Genomic DNA, 24,505 nt, shown 5'->3' with positions numbered 1-24,505 from the left:
GAAGAGTCTCAGAACAGGTGAACCAGTAGAGACCTGCTCCAGTCTCCCCAGACTAGCGCCTTCGGACCTGGCTGGCAGTAGGCCATGATTCTTGAAATTCAGTACAGTGAGACGGCGGACCAATGCTAGCCATCTTCCACCTGCCTGCTGCGGAAAATCCATCTGCTGTTAACGCCAATGCCAAGGAACGCCGCGGATGCCCTTGGTGGTTCTGGCAGCCACTGGAAGGCAGGGATAAGACATTCCCAGCGGATAGGAGAGGGAGATGTAAGCCAGTGGTTTGGAAGCTGCACTGGTGTATTTTTATTTCATTTTCCATGGCTTAGGTGCCAGTGTATTTTTTTTTTTTTCAGGAAAAATAGCTACCAAAATAATAAGATTGTTTTTCTAAAACTACACAAGGGCAGACGGACAGCTTTCCTTTCTTCTAATCTACTACACATTGTACTCCATTTTTCAAGTTTTCAGCCAGTGGCAAATTTGTTTCACTCCCCATATCACAGTAAATCCCTAGGTTTTCATGGCTTATTTTTACAGGTTTAACAACATCACTTACACCAGCCCCGCCTTTGCCCTCACAGGGTGGTCATCTCTGAGCCGCACTGATGTTGTTAAGATCAGTTTCCTTTGCAGCAGTCCAAAATGCCATTTCAGGTTTTCAGAGCATTTCAGGTTTTCAGTGAGGTCCCAAGAAGGAAGGTGGTGGAAATAGGGGCTGGGGGACAAATAGAAGGTAGGGATATGGTGGGGAAAGAGCATGAATTGTAATAGTCCAACAATACATCTTCCCTGAAAATGTGCTCTATTATTACATCAGTAATTTCTAATGAAAAACTTCATTCTTCACACACTGTGGTTAAGCATCATCAAATCAGTACTGAAAAGACCTTTGATCATATTTTCAAGATGCACTAAAATGAACTTTCACTGACCAAGATTTCAAAGTTTGTAATTAATACTCTTGACAAATCCCTGACTAATCTGTCAACTCTCAATGTCTTTAACCACACAGTTCAAAACCATGAGGTGGCGTACACAGCCCCTAAAGTTTCCACATATTGTCATATGATTATTCAAGATAATTTTCCCTTTGGGCTTGCATTATGAAACTCAACCAACTTTGGTAATATATTCACCGGTGGGGGAAATACAATGATTTGAATGAGTGTAAAATAGAGTATGGGTTTTGTCTGTCTAGTGCCAAATACAGAACTTAGGGCCAGAAGTAGGAATTAAAGGAGGCAGATTTCAATATAAAGAAAACTTTTTAAAAATAAACTTAAAAAGGAACCCAGTGGCTGGTGAAAAGGAGGGTTTCTTGACTCATAAGTGTTCAGAGAGTGTCCTCTCCAATGGCACCCTAGAGAGGAACAATGAACTGGCCGTGAAGAGGAGTTGACCGCCAAGATTCTTTCTAAATCTAAAGTTCTGGGGCAGTCTAAAATACTTTAGCCTTCTCCATTCTTCATAGACTGCAACAGAAACCCCAGAATGATTATTGTCTCGATGGATGGATCCAGCATCATTCCTGTTAGTTATTGTTTGATTCTGATTCCAGATACCCACCAACCTCTGTTCCTGGCTGTCAAGATGATAATAATAACTACTATCCTTTCACTCACAAAGTGTGTGCTGGATTCCTACCCAGTGTAAGGTACAATTCTGGACTTTAGAGGTTTAATGGTACACACTGCAGGAACAGGTCTCACATCATGAAGCTGTTGAGGTATTTTAAAAACTTTAAAAAATATATGATCTCTTTAATACAAAATGAACTTGAGTAGATAATATAGCATTGATTATTACACAGTTACAGTATTTTTATTACCAGGGAGTATTTTTATAGGGGGCTAAGCAGTGTATTATTAAAGTTTAGTTTTGTTACCAAACATGCTTCCATACTATAAGCATAAAAGTTGCACATACTGTAGGAGTCCTGTGCCCTTCCAGTTTATGACCCATTTATGCTAGACAAAGTACTTCAAGCTTACCCATATCTTTACAAAGAAAATTCACCAGCTTTTGAAAAAGAAATGAATAGGTGTACTTTAAAAATAAAAGAGCATGAACAAGTTATAGGTTGTTGCAAAAAAAATTTTTTTAAGGTCAAACCTAAACATGGGCACTATTGCTCTACAAGCAATAAGAACGTACAATCCACTGGGAATAGCCAGTGAGTGGAATTTGAGAATATCTGCTTTAAAGAAAGCAGAAGCACTCAGCCCTCAAGGGATGATACTGTGTTTGACTATATTAATATGTATATTTGGGAGTGAGGGAAAAATCGTAACATCAGTTTGGCTTCCCACCTCCATCTAGTTGCAGTACTCAATTTATTTTTCTGCTCTTTTTGACTCTCCCTATAGTTTCCTTATTTCAGTTGGGAGAGTAGGATGGCAAGGATGGGCAGTGACTAAGCTTTGCAGTCCTCTGACCAAACCATATTTTCCCAGCATGGCATGGTGTTAGTCCTACAATAGATGTTCAAGGTGGGAAGTGCCGAGTGCACTTGCAGGAAAGCCCCAGCTATTCCTAGGACCCCATGCAGAAGGTTTTCCTGCCTCTTCCCATATGCCTCACCCCTGTTCTCAGCATAAGATGACCACATGCTGTTTTATGTGAAAAATCCTTTACCCCAATTTGAAATGTCTCTTCATTAGCCCCTTTCTTATCTGGCTACCTTGGTAGAGTCTTTTTCTCCATCCCTTTAATCTTGGATGAGTTATGACTTGCTTTGCCAATAGAATATGGGGAACATGTCACTGTGTGATTTCCAGAGCTTAGGCCTTAAGAAGCTTTGAACCCCCCATTATCACTCTCCTATAACCCTGAGAATACCTGCTGTGCAGAAGCCCAGTCTAGCCTGCTGGAGGACAAAGGGCCATGTAGAGATGGACCAAGGTGCCTTGGCCAACAGCCAGCACCCACTGCCAGATATGGGAGAGAGGCCATCTTGGACATCCTAGTCCTGTAGAACTCAGATGACTGCAGCCACAGGAGTGATCCTAGGTAAGACTAGCCAAATAACTGTCCAGGCTGCCTGCCTACAGAATTAGTATCCATCATAATCACTGGTTAATGCACAGAAATAGAAACTTTTAACCTGACTAAGCAAAACAACAAATAAACTTGCTATAAGACATCAATTCCACCTCCTTTCCAAAAAGAATCTCTATGCAGCCAACTCTTACTTTCTAAGGGATTGTTAGATATTGGCGAGCCATTAATGTAATTTCCTGTCCATTATTTTTCAGTTGACTTCATTTTAGGTTAACTAGATGTTGAGCTAGAAACTTTACAGGAAGGGGAACCTTAATTAATCAAAAAACATCTTTTAATCTAAAAGATGTGATGAGGGAATAAGATTAAAGTTGTTGGTAAAATGAGGTTCTGTGCTACTTGTGGCTGTCATTTATCACCTTTGCTTCTGCTGTGACACACAACTGGCATTCTGGCAGGTGCCTCTGGCCACCTTTATTCCAGGCTTGTCCCGTCCAACCGTAGTCCCCAATCAACAATTCATAGCTTGCTACTCCAGCCTTTGCCAAGGATCCATCTCTGCTGTGCAGTATCTGTGCTTTCCACATTCCATCCCGGAGGGCCAGGCAGGTAAAGGCAATGAGGTACAGAAGGGAGCTACTTAGCTGTCTTTGACTTGTCAGTCTGCTGTATCTCCAGCATCTTTATAACAGTGTTATGTAGCAACATATGGCACTTTACATATGCAACCAAGGTCTTCTGTGTTCTACCCCATGCTGACATTTCCTGGACACCTACTGTGTGCCAGATTACAGAGGAGGGCTTTATGTTCACTGTCTTATTCGGTACTCATAACAGCTCTATCAGGTATCAACCCATTTTACAGATGAGAAAACCAAGGCTTAAATTGTCACATACCTTGTAACTGATGCAACTAGACTTTTAATCCAGGGCTTTTTTTTTTCCTAAAACCTTGTCTACCCTTTTGCCTCCATCTTTTCCCCCATTGCCTCACTGCTTCCAGTTGCTGGAGGATATGGGGTGCTGCACTGAGGAAATGCCTCCACTACTGTGGCAGACGTGTGATCCTTGACGTTCTTCCTCAGTCAGAATCTGTATTGTGTGTGTGCCTAGTGTGGAGAACATGGATCTGCCCAGCCACACTGGCTCAGATTCTCTGAGAGGACTAAGGCAGTAATGGGGCCCAGGAGCACTCTATGAGGTTGCCACCAGAGGAAGGCGCCAAAGATATCGGCTTCAGAGCCAGCTACCATGTGAAAAGACCAACTTGATGACCTGGAAAGACCTTTTCCTTCAGAAGGACAAGGCTTCAACTCTGTTCTGCAGATTCTCCTTCAGTAAATTGGGAGTGCTCTTCCACACTGGTCAATAGGCCCTCCCTGCTCCTTTGGATCACCACCTTAAGTCAAACACAATTCAGGTGCCTTCAAAAGAGCAGCACATGGACTGGCAAATCGTGACTGGTGAAAATGGGCACAATCAAGTAGTTAACCTGCACCTATTCTCACTTTTTGCAGACTTCCAAACTCGCTGAATGCAGAGGCCTTGGCCTGACTTATCTCCTCCTCACTCACTCATCCTGAAGAATTGCTTTCCCTTTAGACAAACATTCTGTAAAGGATAAGATGGTAGGTCTGTGACAGCTAGTTTCCCATCTTAGTCCTTATGCCTGACTAAGCAGTCAATGAGAGAAAAATAAACCTGAAACACTCACACGAGGCATTATCTCACAGCGTGTGCTGTGATTCTACTTCTCTCAATTTACCCAACAACTACTAGAAAGGGGAACTCCATTCCTGTTTTCATTGCCCACTGGCTGGCTCCTCCAGGGAGGGTCAGACCTTAGCCTGCTGGGTCTCCTGGTCCCGGGAACACATACATTCTCATTGGTTTTCTCTGCAACCAAGTTTCTTTAGCAGAAAATGACATTCCACGGGTCTATTAAATAATCAGGACTCCAGCTTAATATTTTCTCTGAATCAATTTAAATTATATTTTATGTTGATTTGTTCTTCAGTTGATAAACAATATGTAGCATAATCTGAAATGTTAGAATAGAGAAATTGCCTTTCTTACCAAGCAACAACAAAATCACTTTTGTTTAGCCTCACTAAATAATTAAACTTGAAGAAAATTTACCTTTAAAATGTCCTTTCTATTGCAATTTTCTTCAACTAAAGAGTGCACAATGTGGCTGTTTACTAAGTATTATTGACAATGTCCACTTCGGTAGAGAAAAAGGGCTTTGAACTCTGGCATTGCCACTTCCAAGCCATACTACCTTCCTTATCTCTAAGATGGAAGGATTTAGTGAACTTGGCACAGGTTGATTATTTATAAATATTATTGTTATTATCATGGGTTCTCTAATTAGTAATAAATACAATTTCTTTCTAACTCTGGCATTTCCATGACAAAGTTTGCTTAATCATCATTACCTAAAACAAGAATGCTAAGACAGAGGCATCAACATTAACCACTTAATAAGAACTTCTGACATTTATTCATACTGCTACTGATTCATAAGAAGAAAAGTTTAAAAAGAAGACAAGTGCATATACCTTTCCCTTTAGAATACAGGAAACCATATAAAAGTTTTGGCAATGGAATTAAAGTAACCACAATGCTGCTCGTAGTAGCATTTTCTACGGCAAAGGCATTTACATGAAACAAGAAAGAATATTCAATTAGGTAGTTATAATAAAGCTAGAGTATTAGCTGCACACTTCTCATATGAAAAATATGGCATCACAGTGGCTCATGCCTGTAATTTCAGCATTTTGGGAGGCCGAGAAGGGTGGATTGCTTGAGCTCAGGAGTTCAAGACAAGTCTGGGCAACGTGGTGAAACCCCATCTCTACAAAAAATACAAAAATTAGCCAGGAGTGGTGGCTCATGCCTATAGTCCCAGCTACTCGGGAGGCTGAAGCAGGAGGATTGCTTGAGCCCAGGAGGTGGAGGTTGCAGTAAGCCAAGATCATGCCACTGCACTCCAACCTGGGTGACAGAGTGAGATCCTGTCTCAGAAAAACAAACAAACAAAAAATCTTAATCAACTCATAGTTTAGTCTTGTAAGTACATACCCAAAGAAATGTAAACACACCCAAGAAGGAATAATCTTCAGTCAAAAATTTTCAAGAGGCAAAATCCCCACAAACTGCCAAAACTAAAAATACAATAAGAGTCCAAAGTTATTATGGAGAAATTCTGTGTAAGTGGGTCCTGGAATATTCAACTTCATTGTCCCAAATGATCTGAAAAGCAACTGGGAGGCCTCCTAGTTAAAATGTAGATAGATTCAAGAGATTTTTGCTCCATGGTTACAAACTGAAGAATCTGAACAAAGTAAAAATCAGATGTTTTATGGGGCTACTGAAAAACACTATACATAAGAAAGTAACATTAATGAAGTGATTTCGGAGAGATGAGCTCTTTCTCGGTAAGCCAACATCCACAAAAGCTTCCACATATGGGGTAGGTGCCGGTTTTGGGGACAGGTGGACAGAAGAATGGGCCTAACAGAGATGGAGACACTTTGAAGGGATGAGAAAAATGGCCAGATGGACTGGAATTGTGAAGAACTTCTAGCAGAAAAACAAACACTTGGCCTAGCGATTCTTTACCCTCAACCCAGAATTTTGTTAGGAAAGCAGCAGCTCATGGAAGCTGAAAAGCAGAGGAAATTTGCATGGTCCCATGCATCCTTGTGGTACATAGACTTTGGAGCTGCGCTGGAGTTCAACCCAAAGGTGAAGCAAAGATATCTGAAACTGTAGTTCACCATTTTCACAGCTCAAACTCTGAAAGAATAAAAAGGGTAGTGTGGTGGGGTGGGTGGACTAAGCACAGTGAACTCAAAGTAAAGCAGCTTCTGCTCAACCTGACTCTAGGAGGAATCTTAATGGCCAGTCCCTGACCCTAACCACCAGACAAAAGAAAGGAAAATAAACAAAAGAAAGTAAAATCTGTTATAGACAATGTTTGAAGTACAATAATAAGTTATTAGGCCGCAAAGCAGCAGGAAAATGTGACCCCAAATCTAAAGAAAGCACAATCAGTGAAAGCAGACTTAGAGATGACCAGTTACTGGAATTAACAAAGATTTAAAAACAACTGTTATAAATGTGTTCAAGAATTTACAAGGAGAAGGCCAGGGACGGTGGCTCATGCTTGTAATTCCAGCACTTTGGGAAGCTGAGGCAGGTGGATTGCTTGAAGCCGGGAGTTCGAGACCAGCCTGGCCAACATAGTGAAACCCTGTCTCTACTAAAAATACAAAAATTAGCCAGGCATAGTGGTGCATGTCTGTAATCCCAGCTACTTGGGAGGCTGAGATACAAGAATTGCTTGAATCTGGGAGGCAGAAGTTGCAGTGAGCCAAGATCATGCCACTGTACTCCAGCCTGCGTGAAAGAGCGAGACGCTGTCTCAAAAAGAAAAAAAAAAATTAGAAGGAGAAAAATGGATGTAATTGATTAACATCGGATATTTTATGAGATAAATGTAACTCCTAAGAAAGAATGAAAGGAAAATTCTAGATCTGAAAAATGGGATAATTGAGATAAAAATTCACTGATGAGTTTAACAGCAGAGTGAGTATTGAGGAACAAAAATCAATAATCTTGAAAACAGACTCATGGAAACTATTCCAAATGAGGCAAAGAGAAAAAAACTGAACAGGTCATCAGTACCGTGTGGGAATATATTGGCAATCTAACATACATGCCATTGGAATCTCAGAAGTCAGAAAGAATGAGACATAAAATACTTGAAGATATAATGGTTGAAATGTTTCTAAATTTTATATAATAAAACATCTTCCACAAAAATATTCCTGTCAATCTTATTCATAACATCAGTCCATAAACACCTTAAATGTCCATTAACAGGAGAATAAACATTTTTTTTTCAATACAAACTGTGTTAATGAAAGAAAAGAGAAGTGAGTCTTAAGTCTTCAGTTATTTTTTCTTCCCACAGATGAGTGTAAGTAACACTGCACCTTAATACCTATGGAATGATGTAGCTGAGGTCAGCTGGAGGTAGCAAGGCCAGTTCCTAGAGACTCTGATTAGGTGAGTTCTAGAGAAATGAGCGTTTGGGACGAGAGAGGGGCTGGGCCTATACAATGAAATACTGCTCAGCAAAAATAAATAAATTAATTTAAGAAAGGAATGAATCATCAAATATCTCAGAAACATTATACTGAGCAAAAGAAACATACATCTATCTGCTTCCATTCCTATGAAGCCCTGGAGCAGGCAAACTGAGCTCTTATAATAAGGTTAGAAACTCAGGGGTCAGGGTGAGGAATTGATGGAAAAGTGTCTGAGATAAATTTATTGGGTGATGGGCACTTTCTGTAACGTGACTGAGATCTACATTATACAGCCTGCTATTTGTCAAAACTCGCTGAACTGCACCATTAAGATTTGTGCACTTCGGCCGGGTGTGGTGGCTTACGCCTGTAATCCCAGCACTTTGGGAGGCCAAGGCGGGTGGTATCACCTGAGGTCAGGAGTTCTAGACCAGCCTGGCCAATATGGAGAAACCCCATCTCTACTAAAATACAAAAATTAGCCAGGCGTGGTGGCACATGCCTGTAATCCCCACTACTTGGGAGGCTGAGGCAGGAGAATCGCTTGAACCTGGGAGGCAGAGGTTGACGTGAGCCGAGATCGTGCCATTGCACTCCAGCCTGGGCAGCAAGAGTGAAACTCCGTCTCAAAAAATATATATATACACACTTCAATGTATATAAATAGACCTCTAATTTTAAAATTAAAAGAAAAATAAAGGGAAGCAAAGCAATTTGGGGGGAACCAACATGAAATTGCCAACTTTTCTCTTTTGTCAAATAAGGATAACAAAAAATAACTGTCTATGATTATTATTTTATTTAAAGGGTAACTTTCAGCACCTAAAATATAGGGAGAATATAATAATATAATCTCTTAATGAAAACTTATCTTGGCCGGGCGCGGTGGCTCAAGCCTGTAATCCCAGCACTTTGGGAGGCCGAGGCGGGTGGATCACGAGGTCAGGAGATCGAGACCATCCTGGCTAACATGGTGAAACCCTGTCTCTACTAAAAATACAAAAAAAAAACTAGCCGGGCGCGGTGGCGGGCGCCTGTAGTCCCAGCTACTCGGAGGCTGAGCCGGGAGAATGGCGTGAACCCGGGAGGCGGAGCTTGCAGTGAGCCGAGATCGCGCCACTGCACTCCAGCCTGGGCGACAGAGCGAGACTCCGTCTCAAAAAAAAAAAAAAAAAAAAAAAAAAAAGAAAACTTATGAAAAACCCGATACATTTTGTTTTCCTAATTTTGCCATAGAAAGGTCAACTCTTCCCCTAGGAAAATTCCTGGCTTAGACTTATTCAAGATTGAATGGTTCTCAAGCCAGCAAAGATTAGAAAGGGTTCTCTACGTAAAGTGAAGTAAGTATTGCTGCTGGAAGAAACAGTTAAAGGCAGACTTCTTATCATGAGGACAGAGGGATTGGGGTGGTTCTAGTGAAATGGGGCTCAAAAAATGAAGTTCCATGGAGAACACTGATCTGGGGCCAAATGAACTCAGAAAGCTCTCCAGTCATTTCAGATACCATTTTCTGTTCTCAAAAACTGTAGTCAAAGGCCAGACATGGTGGCTCACACTTGTAATCCTAGCACTTTGGGAGGCTGAGATGGGCGGATCACATGAGGTCAGGAGTTCGAGACCAGCCTGAACAACATGAAGAAACCCTATCTCTACTAAAAATACAAAATTAGCTGGGCATGGAGGCACATGCCCGTAATCCCAGCTACTTGGGAGGCTGAGGCAGGAGAATCGCTTGAATCCGGGAGATGGAGGTTGCGGCAAGCCGAGATCATGCCATTGCACTCCAGCCTGGGCAACAAGAGCAAAAACTCCATCTCAAACAACAACAACACAACAACAACAAGAACAACAACAACAACTGTAGTCAAAGTCACTTTTCCCTATTTCTCCTACTAAGTACAACTGAATCCTTGGATATTATATATAAAGCAAATCTTAGAAGACTCTGAAGGGTGAAGAGAAATCAGGCTATCTAGGAAGCATAGGATTCAAGGAATGACACAGTGGTGAATTCCTTGCATTTTCTTTTTGCCTCATATATCCCACACCGGAGCTAAACAAAGCTGGCAACCTGGAACCACCAACAGATGTACACAAAAATCCTAACAAAAGCCTAGTTTGAACAAACTGTGCATTCCATGCCCCCCACCCCTGCTATGGCTCTAAAGGCTAAATGGGGGAGCTTACTCTTACAGCCACAACATGCTGTAGTGAGGTGCCCACCATGGTGTCAGTGGATACCACATGGGGAGCTGGTACCTCCACCTCCACCTGGCAGTAGAGAGGCATCCTTCCCTTTACCAGATGGGGTGCTGTCACAGAAGGCCTAGTGGGAATCAAGACTTTGTCATCACATGGCGGTAACAAAGTCACTGCCAGTGTCAGTAAAGGCCCCTTAGGGAACAGTAATGTGGCTTTCCTGCTCTTCCCATCAGTGAGATGTCTGTGGAGGCCTAGTTAGTAACTAAAACTCCCACTTCCACCCAGAAGTAAGAAGGAGTCCCCAGCCCTTTGGATGTCAATAGAGACTAAGTAGAGAACCTAGACTACTATCCCTATAAGGCAGTAATGAGGTGATGCACCCCCTTTTCCTCACTGGAACAGTGTTAGAGGAAACCAGCTAAAACAGAAGATTTAAGTAAGATCCAGAGTTTCATAATTTAATATCCAAAATGTTCATGTTTCAATAAAAAGTCACTCCATATCAAGAACTAGGAAGATGTCAAACTGGGTAAAAAAAGACAATCAATAGATGTCAATGCCAACATGACAGAGATGGTGGGATTATCTGACAAAGTTTTTAAAGCAGTCATTATAAAACTGCTTCAGTGAGCAATTATAAACACACTTGAAATCAATGAAAAAAATAAAGTTTCAGCAAAGAAACAGAAAATCTTAGCAATGGAAAAGGAAATACAAAGGAGCCCAAATAGAAATTTTAGAACTGAAAACTACAATGACCCAAATTAAAAACTCAGTGGATGGTTTTGACAGCAAAATGGAGGGGACAGTGGAAAGAATTGGTGAACTGAAAGATGGCACAATAAAATTACTGAATCTCAATAATAGACAGAAAATGGACTGAAAATATAATGAACAGAGCATCAGGAACCTGTGTAATTATTTTTAAAAAATGATTTAACCTAAGTGTCATCAGTGTTCTGAAAAGAGAAGAGGAAGTGGGCTGGGCAGAAAAGTATTTGAAACAATAGCTGAAAACGCCCCAAATTTGGCAAAAGAGATAAACCACCTCAAACAGGATCAATCCAAATAAATTTATTCAAAGGCACATCGTAAATAGTTTTTAATCTTAAAAGCAAAGAAAGAGAAATAACATTTTACTTACAAGGGAGAAAAGAACAATTGGCAGCAGATTTTCATTAGAAACCATGGAAGCCAGAAATGTGTTCAGGTGCTAAAAGAAAAGAATTGTCAACACAGAATCTTTTATCCAGTGAAATACTGTCCCTAGTTGCAGATTACATGTTTGTCTATATGGCAAATTCCAAGGAATCTATAAGAACTTCTAGATTTAACAAGTTGAGCAAGATGATAGGATAAAAGATCAACATATAAAAATAGTTTTATTTCCATATAATAGTAATGGATATGCAGACACTAAAATTAAATATGCAGTACCATTTACAATCATAGATGTAATCCAATGAAACATGTATAAGACTAGGACTTGTGTGCTGAACACAGTAAAACGCTGATGAAATAAATCAGTGTAGATCTAGGTAAGTAGAGAGACATACCATATTCATAGACTGGAGGATTCAGCATAGTAAGATATAATTTCTCCTCAAATTAACTTACAGGTTTAATGCAATACCTGTCAAAATCCCAGAAAGATTTGTCGTAAATATAGGCAAGATCACCCTAAAATTTCTATAAAAAGGCAAAGGAATTAGAATAGCTAAAGTGATTCTGTAAAATAATAAAGAGGTGGAATCAAACTACCATATTTCAAGACTTATGTAACTATAGTAATTAAGACTATGTGGTATTGGTGAAGGGATAGACACATAGATATATAGATCAAGTAGGAAAATGCAGAAATAGAACCATACAAATATGACCAATTAATTTTTAAAGGTGTTAAAGCAATTTAACATGGGAAATACAGCCTTTTCAACTACTAGTATTGGAGCAATTGGACATTGGTGCACCGAAAAACCAACAAGCAAAAAGGAATCTCAACCTGTTTCCTACCTTATATAAAAAGTAACTAAAAATGGATCATGGCTCAATGAAAAATGTAAAAGTATAAAACTTTTAGATAAAGCCCACAGTATAATATCTTCAGGATCTAGGAATAGGTGAAAAGTTTTTAGACTCGACAGTAAAAGTACATTACAGTCCATAAAAGGAAAAATTGATAAATTAGACTTGATTAAGTTAAAAACTTTTACTCTATTAAAGACCATATTAAAAGAATAAGAAGGCAAGCTATAAATTAGGAGAAAATATTTGCAAGCTACATATCTGACAAAGGATTAGTATCTAGAACATATAAACAGTTTTTAAAAAATAACAATCCAATTAGAAATGGGCAAATGAAGTGAACAAACTTTTCAACAAAGAGAACATACAGATGGCATATAAGCATATGAAAAGATACTCAACATCATTAGCCATTAAGTAAATGCAAACCAAAGCTACAATGAAATATACTACATACATATGAGAATGGCTAATATAGAAAGTAATGACAATACCAAATGCTAGTGAGGATGTGAAGAGACTGGATCACTTCTACACTGATGGTGGGAATGTAACATGTTAACAGCCACTCTAAAAAATGTTTGGCAATTTCTTAAAAATGTCAACATGCACCTACCATGCGACCCAGCAATAGAACCCCTGAACATCTGCTACAGAGAAATTAAAACCTATATTCACACAAAATCCTGTATGGGAAAATGAAATTTATTTTATTTATTCTATTCCTAAATGTCAGAAACTAAAAACAATCCACATATCCTTCAATGTGTGACTGGTTCAACAGACAGCAGTCCATCTGTAGTGTGGAATACTACTTAGAAATAAAAAGGACGAGACCATTGATATGTGCGACAACCTGGATGAATCTTCAGAAAATTACGCTGGATGAAAAAAGCCAATTCCAAAGGTTGCATATTGTGTGATTTCATTTATACAACATTCCCGAAATGACAAAATTATAAAAATGGAGAACAGCTTAGTAGTCACCTGAGATTAAAGAGAGGGTAAAGGAAGGGAAGAGGGTGTGGCTATAAGAGCCACAAGTGGTGACAAAAATGCTCTGTATCTTCACTGTATCAATGTCATTGTATAAAAATCCTGGGTGCCAGATTGTAAAACCATAGTTGTACAAGATGTTGCCAATGGGGGAAACTAAGTAAAGGGACACGAAATCTCTGCACTATTGCATGTGAATTTATGGTTCTCTCAAAAAAGACCCTCATTAAAAAACAACCAAAACAATCACAGAATAACTTTCAAGTTAGGTTTTAACAAAAATGTTTTATATAAGCAGCAGGAGATTATTTTTTCTATTTCCTTTTATGCTTTTTAGGTGAAGCATAATAGGTATATAGCAGCTTGCTAAATTATCACAAGATGAACTCATCCATGGAAGTGTTATGCAGATTAATAGAACACCTGTATCCCCAAAGTCCCGAAAAAATCATACACTTGAACTGGACATTTTTACTTATGTTGTCTCAGCAACAGCCAATTAGGTTAACGGAATCAATGCCTAGTGGTTCAAGGCCACAATCTGTGATGTGAATGACTAGCTGTCCACGAAAGGAAGATGCAAAGAGTCCTTAATTTCCTTCCATAGACGTATCAGCTCTCACAAGTTAAGTCCTGTCCCTTCTCTGTGTCTTAACATGCGGTCACCCCTAAGCGCTTTTTTTTTTTTTTCCTCTCTCTCTCAGACAGAGTCTAGCTCTGTCGCCCAGGCTGGAATGTAGTGGCATGATCTTCATTCACTGCAACCCCCATTTCCCGGGTTCAAGCAATTCTCATGCCTCAGCCTCCCTAGTAGCTGGGATTACAGGTGCATGCCACCACCTGTAATGCCTGGCTAATTTTTCATGTTTTCTTTAGTAGAGATGGGTCTCACTATGTTGGCCAGGCTGGTCTTGAACTCCTGGCCTCAAGTGATCCGCCTGCCTCAGCCTCCCAAAGGGCTGGGATTACAGGCATGAGCCACAGCGCTCGGCCCCTGTGTGCTATCTTTTAATGGTTACTAAGTACCAAATACTTTGAGTCCCCCAGAGAAGGGAAGAGAAGTGAAATGGAACAGGCCACAGCAATGGCTCATCTGCAAAATAAAAGGGAAAAGGTAACTTACCATCAGAAAAATGAAAAGCAACTACAAACACATTTTACACTATAAAAGTTATTATTTCTAGCTAGAATATTAATTTATACAAAAATAGATATAGTAGGGGTCATTTCTGTTTCAAGTTCAGTAATTTATTTAAATTCCCTGGAATCATAGTAAAATCCACTTTCTTAACCACACTACTGGAATCTGATTGGACTCAGATGAGTCTCATCTCCTGAGAGGTCCTTTTTTTGTGCAACACGGCTCTTCTTAGGTGCAAGTTTCACCAGTCAGAAATTCTCACTGTGCATCCTGGACCGAGGGTATGAACCCAAAGACACTCATGGAGAAGGGCACCCAATTTCCCAGCACTTTAAGCATCTCCCCAAGGAGACCAGGATAATGCAGCTGCCAGAGAAACTCAGAGGCTGGAGCTCAGCAAAACAATTTGCCCTCTCTTGTGCTTATTAGTTACCCTTGAATGAAGAAAATAGAATGATCCCAGCTCAGTCTCCGGATACACAAGGCTGTACTGTGAGGCATAGCAAGAGGGTTGACCAGGTGGCTGCCATGAGGAAACTGGGATTGCAGGGGGTGACCTCAGGGTCCCTTTTACTGGCCAAACTGAAGAAACCAAATCCCATTTAGATTTTCTTAACCTGACTTGAATGGCCTGCATTTATAGGTTCAACAGTGTATTTTATACCACTGAGGAGCATGCAAGGTCAGGAGTAGAAGGAAAGGGGTAGGAAAAAGAGAGATTTTCCCATCTCTTAGCAGGACACTGTTTGTACTAATATTTTCCCTATTTCCCTGTTTTAGAGTCTTTTGCACTGGTAGGAGAAGGTGGAGCAGGAGACACCTACATTCTACTTGGTCCGTGCTGTCTCCAAGAGGTGAACCAGGAGTCCTACAGATGTGAAGCTAGGTTAAAACCACTTCTGGGGATGCTTTCAAATCAAAGAGGATTTAAAAATTTGACCCCCAGTTGCATTTCCGGTGTGACCACTCCATTTCAATGTCATGTCAATAACATCCTCAACTCACTGACCACAGCCAGGGAGAGGCTGTCCCTTCCCACCCTGGCAGAGTAGGTCCCTGTGCTTACACCCCACACCAGCTTCAGTCAGGATGACACAGCCAGGGGTTCTCACTGCCTTGAAGCCAATTCAGATGGGCCTTACTGGGTGGGGTGGGTGGGGTGAATGGGGTGGAAGTGAGGGAAACAGAGGTTTTTTTTTTCCCCCTCAAATTCATTATAGAGAAAAGCAAAAGTCTACGGGTAGGAGGTGAGTGACCAAGAAACCCCATCTCTCTTCCCCACTCCAATGAATGCTTTCAATATGCTGTGCCTAAACCTTAGTTCATGATACATTCAGTTCTAGCGTCTGAACATGTCTCTTGATCCAGGTGGTCTGGGGAATGAGAAATAGAAGGATGGGAAAGCTGAGTTTTCATTAAAAGAAACATTCACTGTGGCATAGAAAACAACCAACACCACATTTGTAGGAAGTTCAGGGCACATGTACCGTTTTCTAAGCCCAGCGGGTGTGCGTGTGGGGTATTTGTTTTTCTTGAAGTTCAGATCTGAGAAGGGCTAATATCCCAGCACCATCTTTCCAGCTTAGAACTCTCTCCTAATTTTTTTTCTGTGTTCTTTAATCCCAAGCAGTAACTGCATTTATACTTTATGCTTAGATTAAAAGAGTCAACGAGTGTAATCCATCTTCTACATTCAAAGGAGCCAAGCAGCATCCTGGCTTTGGGGCCTGGTGTCTACCACACTTCTGCACATTCTTACTCCAAGCCACGTCTCCTGAGAATAAAGCAAGATGCCATTGGCAATGTCTACTCAGAACTACTTGAATGACTCATCAATCAACGGGCTTGAATGCTCTTCTTCCTCTACGATTCAACCGTTTGACTGACTGAACTGAAACTAAAACCCAGGCCCTAGTGGTCATTTTAGACTTGAGCAGATACAGTCAGAATCTCAATCACATGTCATCAACAGGCTCTCCTTGGCCTCCTTATTGCAGCTGGGCTCCTGAGCAGCAATCCCTGACTCAGGGAGAAAACGAATGCCTCCTTTCAGTAGGGCAGATGAAGGCTACTGGCTGCTGCAACTGCTCCTGTGTCCACTTAAGAACAAGGGTGCAAACAGGATTCAGGATTTTACAAACAGGATTGTGCTTGTGCTGATGAATCTGGGCTTCACCTAGCACATCAGGGAAACACGAAAATGAAAACAGCCTTAGAGGCATGGGAGAAAGCCTCAGGTGCACTAAGGTGCCAACAGAAACAATGCATCTCGGAGTTGACAGTTATGACTCAAATAGGACATTAAGGCAACGTTCGGGTGAAAGTAGCAGCTATGGGTGTAAATATGATCAAATACGGGGGAGGTGTCCAGATTTCTTGGACATGGTTACAATCAGTATTTATTTTCTCTCTTAGTGAATGAGTTTTTGCTTTTTCAACACTGCTAATTTTACAGGCAATTCACTATGGCCCCTGGGAGGTGGAGTGACCTTCCTCCCTGCTGTGCGTGAGTTACACAGCCCGCCTCACTTCCCCGCAGGTCCTTCATCACCTGCATGCTCACATGATTCCATTATTTGAGCTCATGGCAGGAAATAGAACCTGATTCAACATTTTGCTAAGTATTATTTTCACCACACTGAATAGGGTCCTTTTTTGATCTGCAACCCACAGCTGGGCTGTGGTTCTCTCAACACACATAGACTGAAAAGCTTCCTCCTGCATTGATTTCTCAGCGTGGGCTGACCACATGTTCACAAGTACTTGTTCTTTTCCATACGTCCGAATGCAGGCAGGCGCTGGCAGAGCAGGACAGCTGTGCCCTGGAGTTCAGGGAGCAAAATAAGGCTACCGTAACTTCAGTCAACTTCAAGGGATGGCGTAAAGATAAAGTAAGAGATTAATAGGCAAATAGTCATTTGCATCAAAATTCTCCACTTTAAGAAGCTGAGATCTTTGCTTTATTTTATTTTTTAAAAAGCAAAACGAAGTCGGTTTTAATGGAGATACACAATTGTTAACTGTTGGGTCATTTTGAAAGGCTTTCTTCCTTAAAATGAGCCTCAGCTGATAGCTACTCACTAATGCTGATAATTATCTGAAGCAAAATAAATACAAATGTCTGGGTTAATGAAGACTGAAACAGGATAATGCCTGGACACTAAATTTTCCAAGAACAAAGAACACAATTGTTCTCTACATACCCCTGCAAAAATGCTTAATGGCCAGGACACAGGAATCTTGTGTATTTAGAGACCTTGTTAGGATGGAGCCCCGGGGCACCACCACTGGCCTTCGAGCCAAGGTCTCACAGAGAGGGCAGCAAGGGGGAGCAGCTCATCCTCCTCCCCAGCCCGGGAGACACTAGGACAGCAGTGGAGTGGAGTCCGAAACTTGCCATAGAAGCCCCAGCTTACCATTTGCTCACTAAGCAGCAAGTCAACCTCAGTTTCCCAGTGCCTACAGGGGAGTAACAGCTGTTCACACCAAAGGGTGCTTGTGAGGATGATATGAGAATGAATATGGACCTGCTCTGACAACACTGAAGTTCCAGACAAAAGAATGGGCGTTAGTTATCTAATTTGAAGGACTGGGGGGGATTGGAATTTTAAAAATAAACCTCAACCCAACTCCTTCTCTTGTGGGGCCTCAGGTGAACAACTGGGCACTTGGGCTACCTTCTGAATATGTGGATGGATTTTGCCACTTTGGGGAAGCGTGTGAACTCCTCAGGGCGTCTAGTGCCCTATAGTCCTGCCAAGGGAACAAGCAGGACTACAAATAGGTGATGCCTGGAGCTTAACCCACCTCCATTTGGGATTCGGAGTTCTGGTTTCTGTGTTCAGCTAGACTCTTGGACAGTCATTTCAGTCATTTAATGTCTCTCTTTCTTAGTTTTACTCATTTGTTGAATGGGGATTATATTAGCCTTACTTTCCTTGAAGATCCTAATGAGAATGAAATAATTTTTAAGTATATATATATATGCATTTCTAATTGCCATTAGACTGGAGTGTCAGTGTAAGTCCTGGGTGTTCTGGAAAGTTTTATTTATTTAGAAACAGTTTGGGCTGATTGCCATCTCCCTATGCTAACTTTTTGCTGTTTTTAGCAAACTTTTTATTTTGGAATACTTTCAGATTTACAGAAATGTTTCAAAGATAACAAGATTTCTCATATGCCCTTCACCCAGTTTCCCCATAACTAGGGCTCATTGTAAAAACTAGGAAACCAATATTAATGCATTACTAATAACTAAACGATAGACTTTATTCAGATTTTTCCAGTTTTTCTCCTCATAGAAACTCATATACTTCTGTCCTAGGATTCAATGCAGCATACTGCATTGTATTTAGTCATCATGTCTCCTGAGTGTCTTCTGCACTGTGATGGCTTCAGTGTTTTCTCGTCTTTCATGCATCGTCAGTTTTGATGGGTACTAGGCAGGTATTATGGACAAGCTTGGCAAATCCACAGTTTCAACATATAAAAAATAAAATACAATATTGAATATATCTTTGGGGAACAGGAAATGAAAAAGTGACACGTATGACATAAAAAATTTCTTTTTTCCTGTAATCCCAGCACTTTGGGAGGCTGAAGGGGGCAGATCACGAGGTCAGGAGTTCAAGACCAGCCTGGCCAACATGATGAAACCCCATCTCTGCTAAAATACAAAAATTAGCTGGGCATGATGGCACGTGCCTATAATCCCAGCTACTCGGGAGGCTGAAGCAGGAGAATGGCTTGAACGGGGACCCGGGAGGCAGAGGTTGCTGTGAGCTAAGATCAGGCCACTGCACTCCAGCCTGGGCTACAGAGCAAGACTCTGTCTCAAAATAATAATAATAACATAACAATAATTTTAAAAATAAAAATTCTAACAATTGGAATTAAAAACTAGGGGGATGAAGTAACCAGAATGTTAGATGCATCTGAAGAAAGAATCAGTAACTGTGGAGAGCTATCATGTGAAAACACCTGGACCCATGACAGTAATACCAGTCAGCCCAGTCTCTTCTAATCTTCTCTGCAAGCACACTCTCTTTGCAAGCACACTCTCTTTGCAAGCACACTCTCTTTGCAAGCACACTTTCATGTAGCACTTTCAATTGACCAAGGGTCCCAGATATTTTTTGTGAAGAATGGCTGCAAATCATTTCTCTAAAGCCTTGAGATCCCTGCAAAGAGTTATGGTGGCAGTGGGAAAGGAAGGATTTGTGCCAGCTCCACTATCCTCTCCCCTTTGGGGATACCAGCAAACGGGATGAGTGCTCAGGGTTGGCAGCTCAGCGATGTGACAAAGAAGGCTTTGAGATGTCCTATAGCCCTACAGATAAAGCTTGTTCCACAGTGGCTGGCTCCTGCCTGCTTATCTCCCAGGCTGTTAAGAGGATCCAGTAAGTGAGAAGTGTGGAAAGCATGTGGCACTGTAAGAATACAAAAGCAGGCCGGGTGTGGTGGATCATGCCTGTAATCCCAGCACTTTGGGAGGCCAAGACTGGCGGATCACTTGAGTCCAGGAGTTGAAGACCAGCCTGGCCAACATGGTGAAACCCAATCTCTGCTAAGAACACAAAAATTAGCCAGGCATGGTGGCGGGTGCCTGTAATCCCAGCTACTCAGGAAGCTGAGACAAGAGAATCACTTGAGCCTGGGAGGCCGAGGTTGCACTGAGCTGAGATCATGCCACTGCACTCCAGCCTGGGTGACAAAGCAAGACTCCATCTCAAAAAAAAAAAAAAAAAAAATACAAAAGCACTTCAATGTTTTATATGAAAGTTCATTTCCTTCACTAAATATTCCTTTGATATATTGTATATTGTTTATCTAATTCTGTGTCACTGAAACACCTGGTGGCACAGATTTAAAATCTTCCCTTATGTAGTTTTTTTTGTTTGTTTGTTTCTAATTAAAAAGTATTCTTCCATCTTCCCAAAGTGGGCACTCTCTTTGTGGGAAATAGTCTTCAAAGATAGCTGCCATCAATTCTTTCCTTCCCAGCGTGTACACGTACTCCTCACATCAAGCGGTTAAGTGTCTCCTCCAGCTCTGAATCTGTGCTGGCACTGTGACTTCCTTTGACTGATAGAATTCAGTGGAAGTAACACTGTTAGTTCTTGGCCTATCCTTTAAGAAGACTGGCATCTTCTACTTTCTCCTTCCTGGAAGCCATCAAATAAAACATTCGACCACCTGAAACTACCCTACTGTGAACAGGCCCAAACTAGGCTACATGGAAGGAGACAATTGCCCATCTATTCCTGTCATCCTAGCTGAGGTGCCAGCCATAAGAGTGAAGAAGTCATTTTGAACCCCTAACCCCAGCAGCCACCACATGGAGCAGAAGAACTGTCTGTTAATAGCTGAACTCTGTCTAGAGTGCAAAATCATGAGAAATGATGTTGTGGCTTGAATGTGTCCCCCAAAGTTTATGTGTTGAAAACTTAATCCCCAATGCAACAGTGATGAGAGAGATGACATTTAGAAGGTGAATAGGCCATGAGGGCTCTGCCCTCGTGAATGGATTAATGCTGTTATCTCAGGAGTGTTTCCTAATAAAACGATAAGTTCAACCCCTCCCTTCCTTCTCTCTTGCTTTCACGCTCTCTTGCTCTTCCCTTCCATGGGATGGTGCTACACGTAGGCCCTTGCCAGACGTGGTCCCCTCGACCTTGGACTTTCCATCTTCCAGCACTGTAAGCAATGCATGTCTTTTCCTTATAAATTACCCAGTCTATGGTATTCTGTTACAGCAGCAAAAAATGGACCAAGACAAATAATACGTGGTGGTTGTTTTAAGTCATAAGTTTGGAGTCATTTGTTATATAGAAATACATTACTGTAGCATCATTACATATACTTTTCTCTGTTTTCCTGAAAAGGAAAAAGGTTCTTCCAGGTTCTCCAGGGTCCACTGTAGTCTGATTCCTGAAGACTTCTCCAGGTTTGCCTTTAGACAGGTAAAGTCTGTATTATTTATTAATATGTCTAAGTACTCCATTTCTATGGTCTTCCTCCCTTTATCAACCCTGTCTGAAGTTTCAACTGCATTTTCCCCTCTCAACTGGGCCACCACCTCTTAATTTTCTATTCTTCAAGGTCTAGCATAAGAATGGCATTTATTCCTAAGACATCTGTTCTGTCAACTCTGAATTTATTCTTATGGCCAAGTTCATTTGAAAACCTCCATGCCCCTGTGAGAGTATTTGTGTGTGTGTGTGTGTGTGTGTGTGTGTGTTTTGCTGTTGTTGTTGTTGTTGTTGTTTTGTTTTGTTTTGAGATGGAGTCTCACTCTGTAGCCCAAATTGGAGTGCAGTGGCACGATCTCTGCTCACTGCAACCTCCAACTCCGGGGCTCAAGCAATTCTCGTGCCTCAGCCTCCCGAGTAGCTGGGACTACAGGCACATGCCCAGCTAATTTTTTTGTATTTTGGTAGAGACAGGGTTTCACCATTTTGTCCAAGGTGGAGTCGAACTCCTGAGCTCAGGAGATCTGCTCGCCTCAGCCTCCCAAAGTGCTGGGATTACAGGCATGAGCCACCATACCTGGCCAGTATTTATGTTTTTAAAGTTGGTTTTGTGTCCTTGGATATGATCTCCCTTTATGTGGAGACTGAGTCTTACACCTGTTTGTGTTTCAGCATCTCTCCTGCAGAAAGGACGTAATCAGAAATGTGTTTTACTGATGAGTATGCTGTTTCACATTCTTTTTCTTTGCAGTAGCATTTTAGTGGTGAATACCGGCCTCACCTTCTTTTTCAGGTGCTCCATAGCTATTGTATTGAATTCCCCATGGCTACCACTGACATAAAAATACCCCGGGTCTTTCTTCTTAATATGAACAATGTATTAATAGGCTTTGATAAGAAGCAGAAAAGAAATCATTAATACTTTTTTTTTTTTGCCACGACAAGGAAAACACTTTGACACCTTCCTCTCTTTTTCATTTAGAAAGCTCATGTACAATGAGTCATTCCCTTGTCACCTAAACTCTGAAGTGTAATACGATCATGATAGGCAGTGAAAACATATATGTGAAGTCCCAGAGGCATAAAAATCCATGAGTGGAAACCGATAGAAGATTGGCAGGACTGTTTACTAAGAAAGCAAAGAGACCAGGCTGATGTACAAAGTGTTTTTCTGTACCCCAGGGACCTTACCTGATTCCTGATCCTCAGGCTGGCCACGGGAGTCAAGTATTTATGTTCTAAATACCAGGCCCGCTCCTGAAAAACCAACTTGGTTCCATACAACAGACAAAACTAAGGAGTGGGGGAAAACAAAAGAAATGGACAAATAGCAATATATTAGAAAACACAAAATCTAAGGAGGTGAAAGAGAAATAACATAATATTACATTTCATAAAATCATAAAAGTTAATACTTTCCTAATGTAAAATGGCCATGTTTTGGATGTGCAGTATAGGTTTCTTTTTTTAAAAAAGTTCTATGAAAAATTTAAAGCATATACAAAAGTAGAACAAATAGTATAATGAACTCCCATGTATCCTTCCCCAAAACTGAAGAAATTTTAATTCACAACCAATCTTATTTCATATATAACTTACCTGGTTCTCCTCTACCCCAAGTTATTTAGGAGCAAAGTCCATACAGCAAAGTCCACATGAAAGATACTCTAAAAGTACATCCTGAATAATAATATCTTGATATTTTCCATTGAGCATGATTTGGGTAAACTTTCACAAAAGAATAGCAATCCTCATTTACATTTTGTTTCAATATGTTTTTTCCTATTACGTTTCTGAAACCTACACACAGAGCTTCTGCATCACATCATGGGTACCAAGCAAAAATAAATGAGTTTCCCTGTAGGAAGAAGTCACTTTTTATTTAACTGTTTATTCACATAACTCTTAATATTCAATAATTCCAAAATCACACAAAAATAGAGAGCATAGTATGGGCCTCATGTCTCCATCACCCATATCCACTCACCACAAATCTTGTTTTGACTCTGCTCCCACCTATTCCCCCTCTCTGTATCACTGCAAAGCAGACCTCAGTCATATCATTTCATCCACAAACATCTCACTGTGTATCTCAAAAAGATAATGACTCCTTAGAAGTAAGATAGCCTCAAAACCAAACCAAGCAAAAACAAAACCCTCTTATTCTGAGTCAAATAGAAATGATCGTCCCACCAGAAGACAATTTGCCTTCTATGGCTTATCAGACTCAGAAGTCATGCGGTTCACAGTCACGCAGACCCTGTGGTCTCCTCGTTCTTTTCTTGAGGTTCTAGCGTGTCCTTGGATCAGCATCATTATGAGGAGCCTCAACTATTCAATCTTCCCAGAAAGTGTCACTGTGTGGCTGAGCAGCTTATTTATGAAAGATATTTCAGATTAATTTCAGCTCTTTTATGAAATTGCCAAAGTCTGGACAGTAGTTGCTTGGCCAGATTAAGTGCCCTTTGGCTCTTTTACATGACACCAATAAAGATGTTAGCTGACCCTTCAGACATAGTGTGAGCAACTGAGACTATGAACTGCAATTCATACTGAAGACACAAATTCTTATAAAAATAATAAATCATATAAATTATGTGGTTAAGCCAAATCATGAGTCTCTAGATGAACTTCTTATGTGCTACAAAAATATTTGCTGTGAGTTTCTAGGTGCAGAAATTTAATCCTCATCACTCAGGGATACAAAAATATAAGATCAGTGACAAGAAATCCGGAGCTCTAGAAGTGTAAGAGTTCTTAGAAATAATCTAGTCCATCTTGTTACTCAGTCCAGAATCCTGTATCAGCCAGGGTTCAACCAAGAAACAGATGATACGTTCACATTAGTATAATCTAAGAAGTATTTAAATAGGATGGACAAGATGTAGGAGATCCCTAAGAGATAGTGCAGTACCTGGAGCTAGTAACTGGAGCTGTTACCACCTTCTAGGCTTAGAGGGTAGAGGGCAGGGAGTGGCTGCTGGATCCTGGAAGAAAAAGCTATGTAAACAGGAACATTTTAAGAGGAGCTGTGACCCTCATCCAAGAAAAACAGCAATCCCAAGGTGACC

The 24,505-nt window shown here is 40.9% G+C and overlaps 1 protein-coding gene across 1 annotated transcript in view; it reads right to left on the bottom strand.

Annotated features, from left to right (window-relative positions):
• The window catches only part of LOC144333642 (acyl-coenzyme A oxidase-like protein), a 74,357-nt gene that overhangs the window by 789 nt on the left and 49,063 nt on the right, over positions 1-24,505 (bottom strand). Inside the window, 1 exon segment of the mRNA XM_077958760.1 lies at positions 22,626-22,727. Coding sequence (XP_077814886.1) covers positions 22,626-22,727 — 102 coding nt within the window.

This window comes from Macaca mulatta, chromosome 13 (assembly GCF_049350105.2).
Source record: "Macaca mulatta isolate MMU2019108-1 chromosome 13, T2T-MMU8v2.0, whole genome shotgun sequence".
NCBI classification, from domain to species: domain Eukaryota; kingdom Metazoa; phylum Chordata; class Mammalia; order Primates; family Cercopithecidae; genus Macaca; species Macaca mulatta.
The sequence above is the reverse complement of the archived record's forward strand: the minus strand, read 5'-3'. Positions and strand labels throughout refer to the sequence as shown.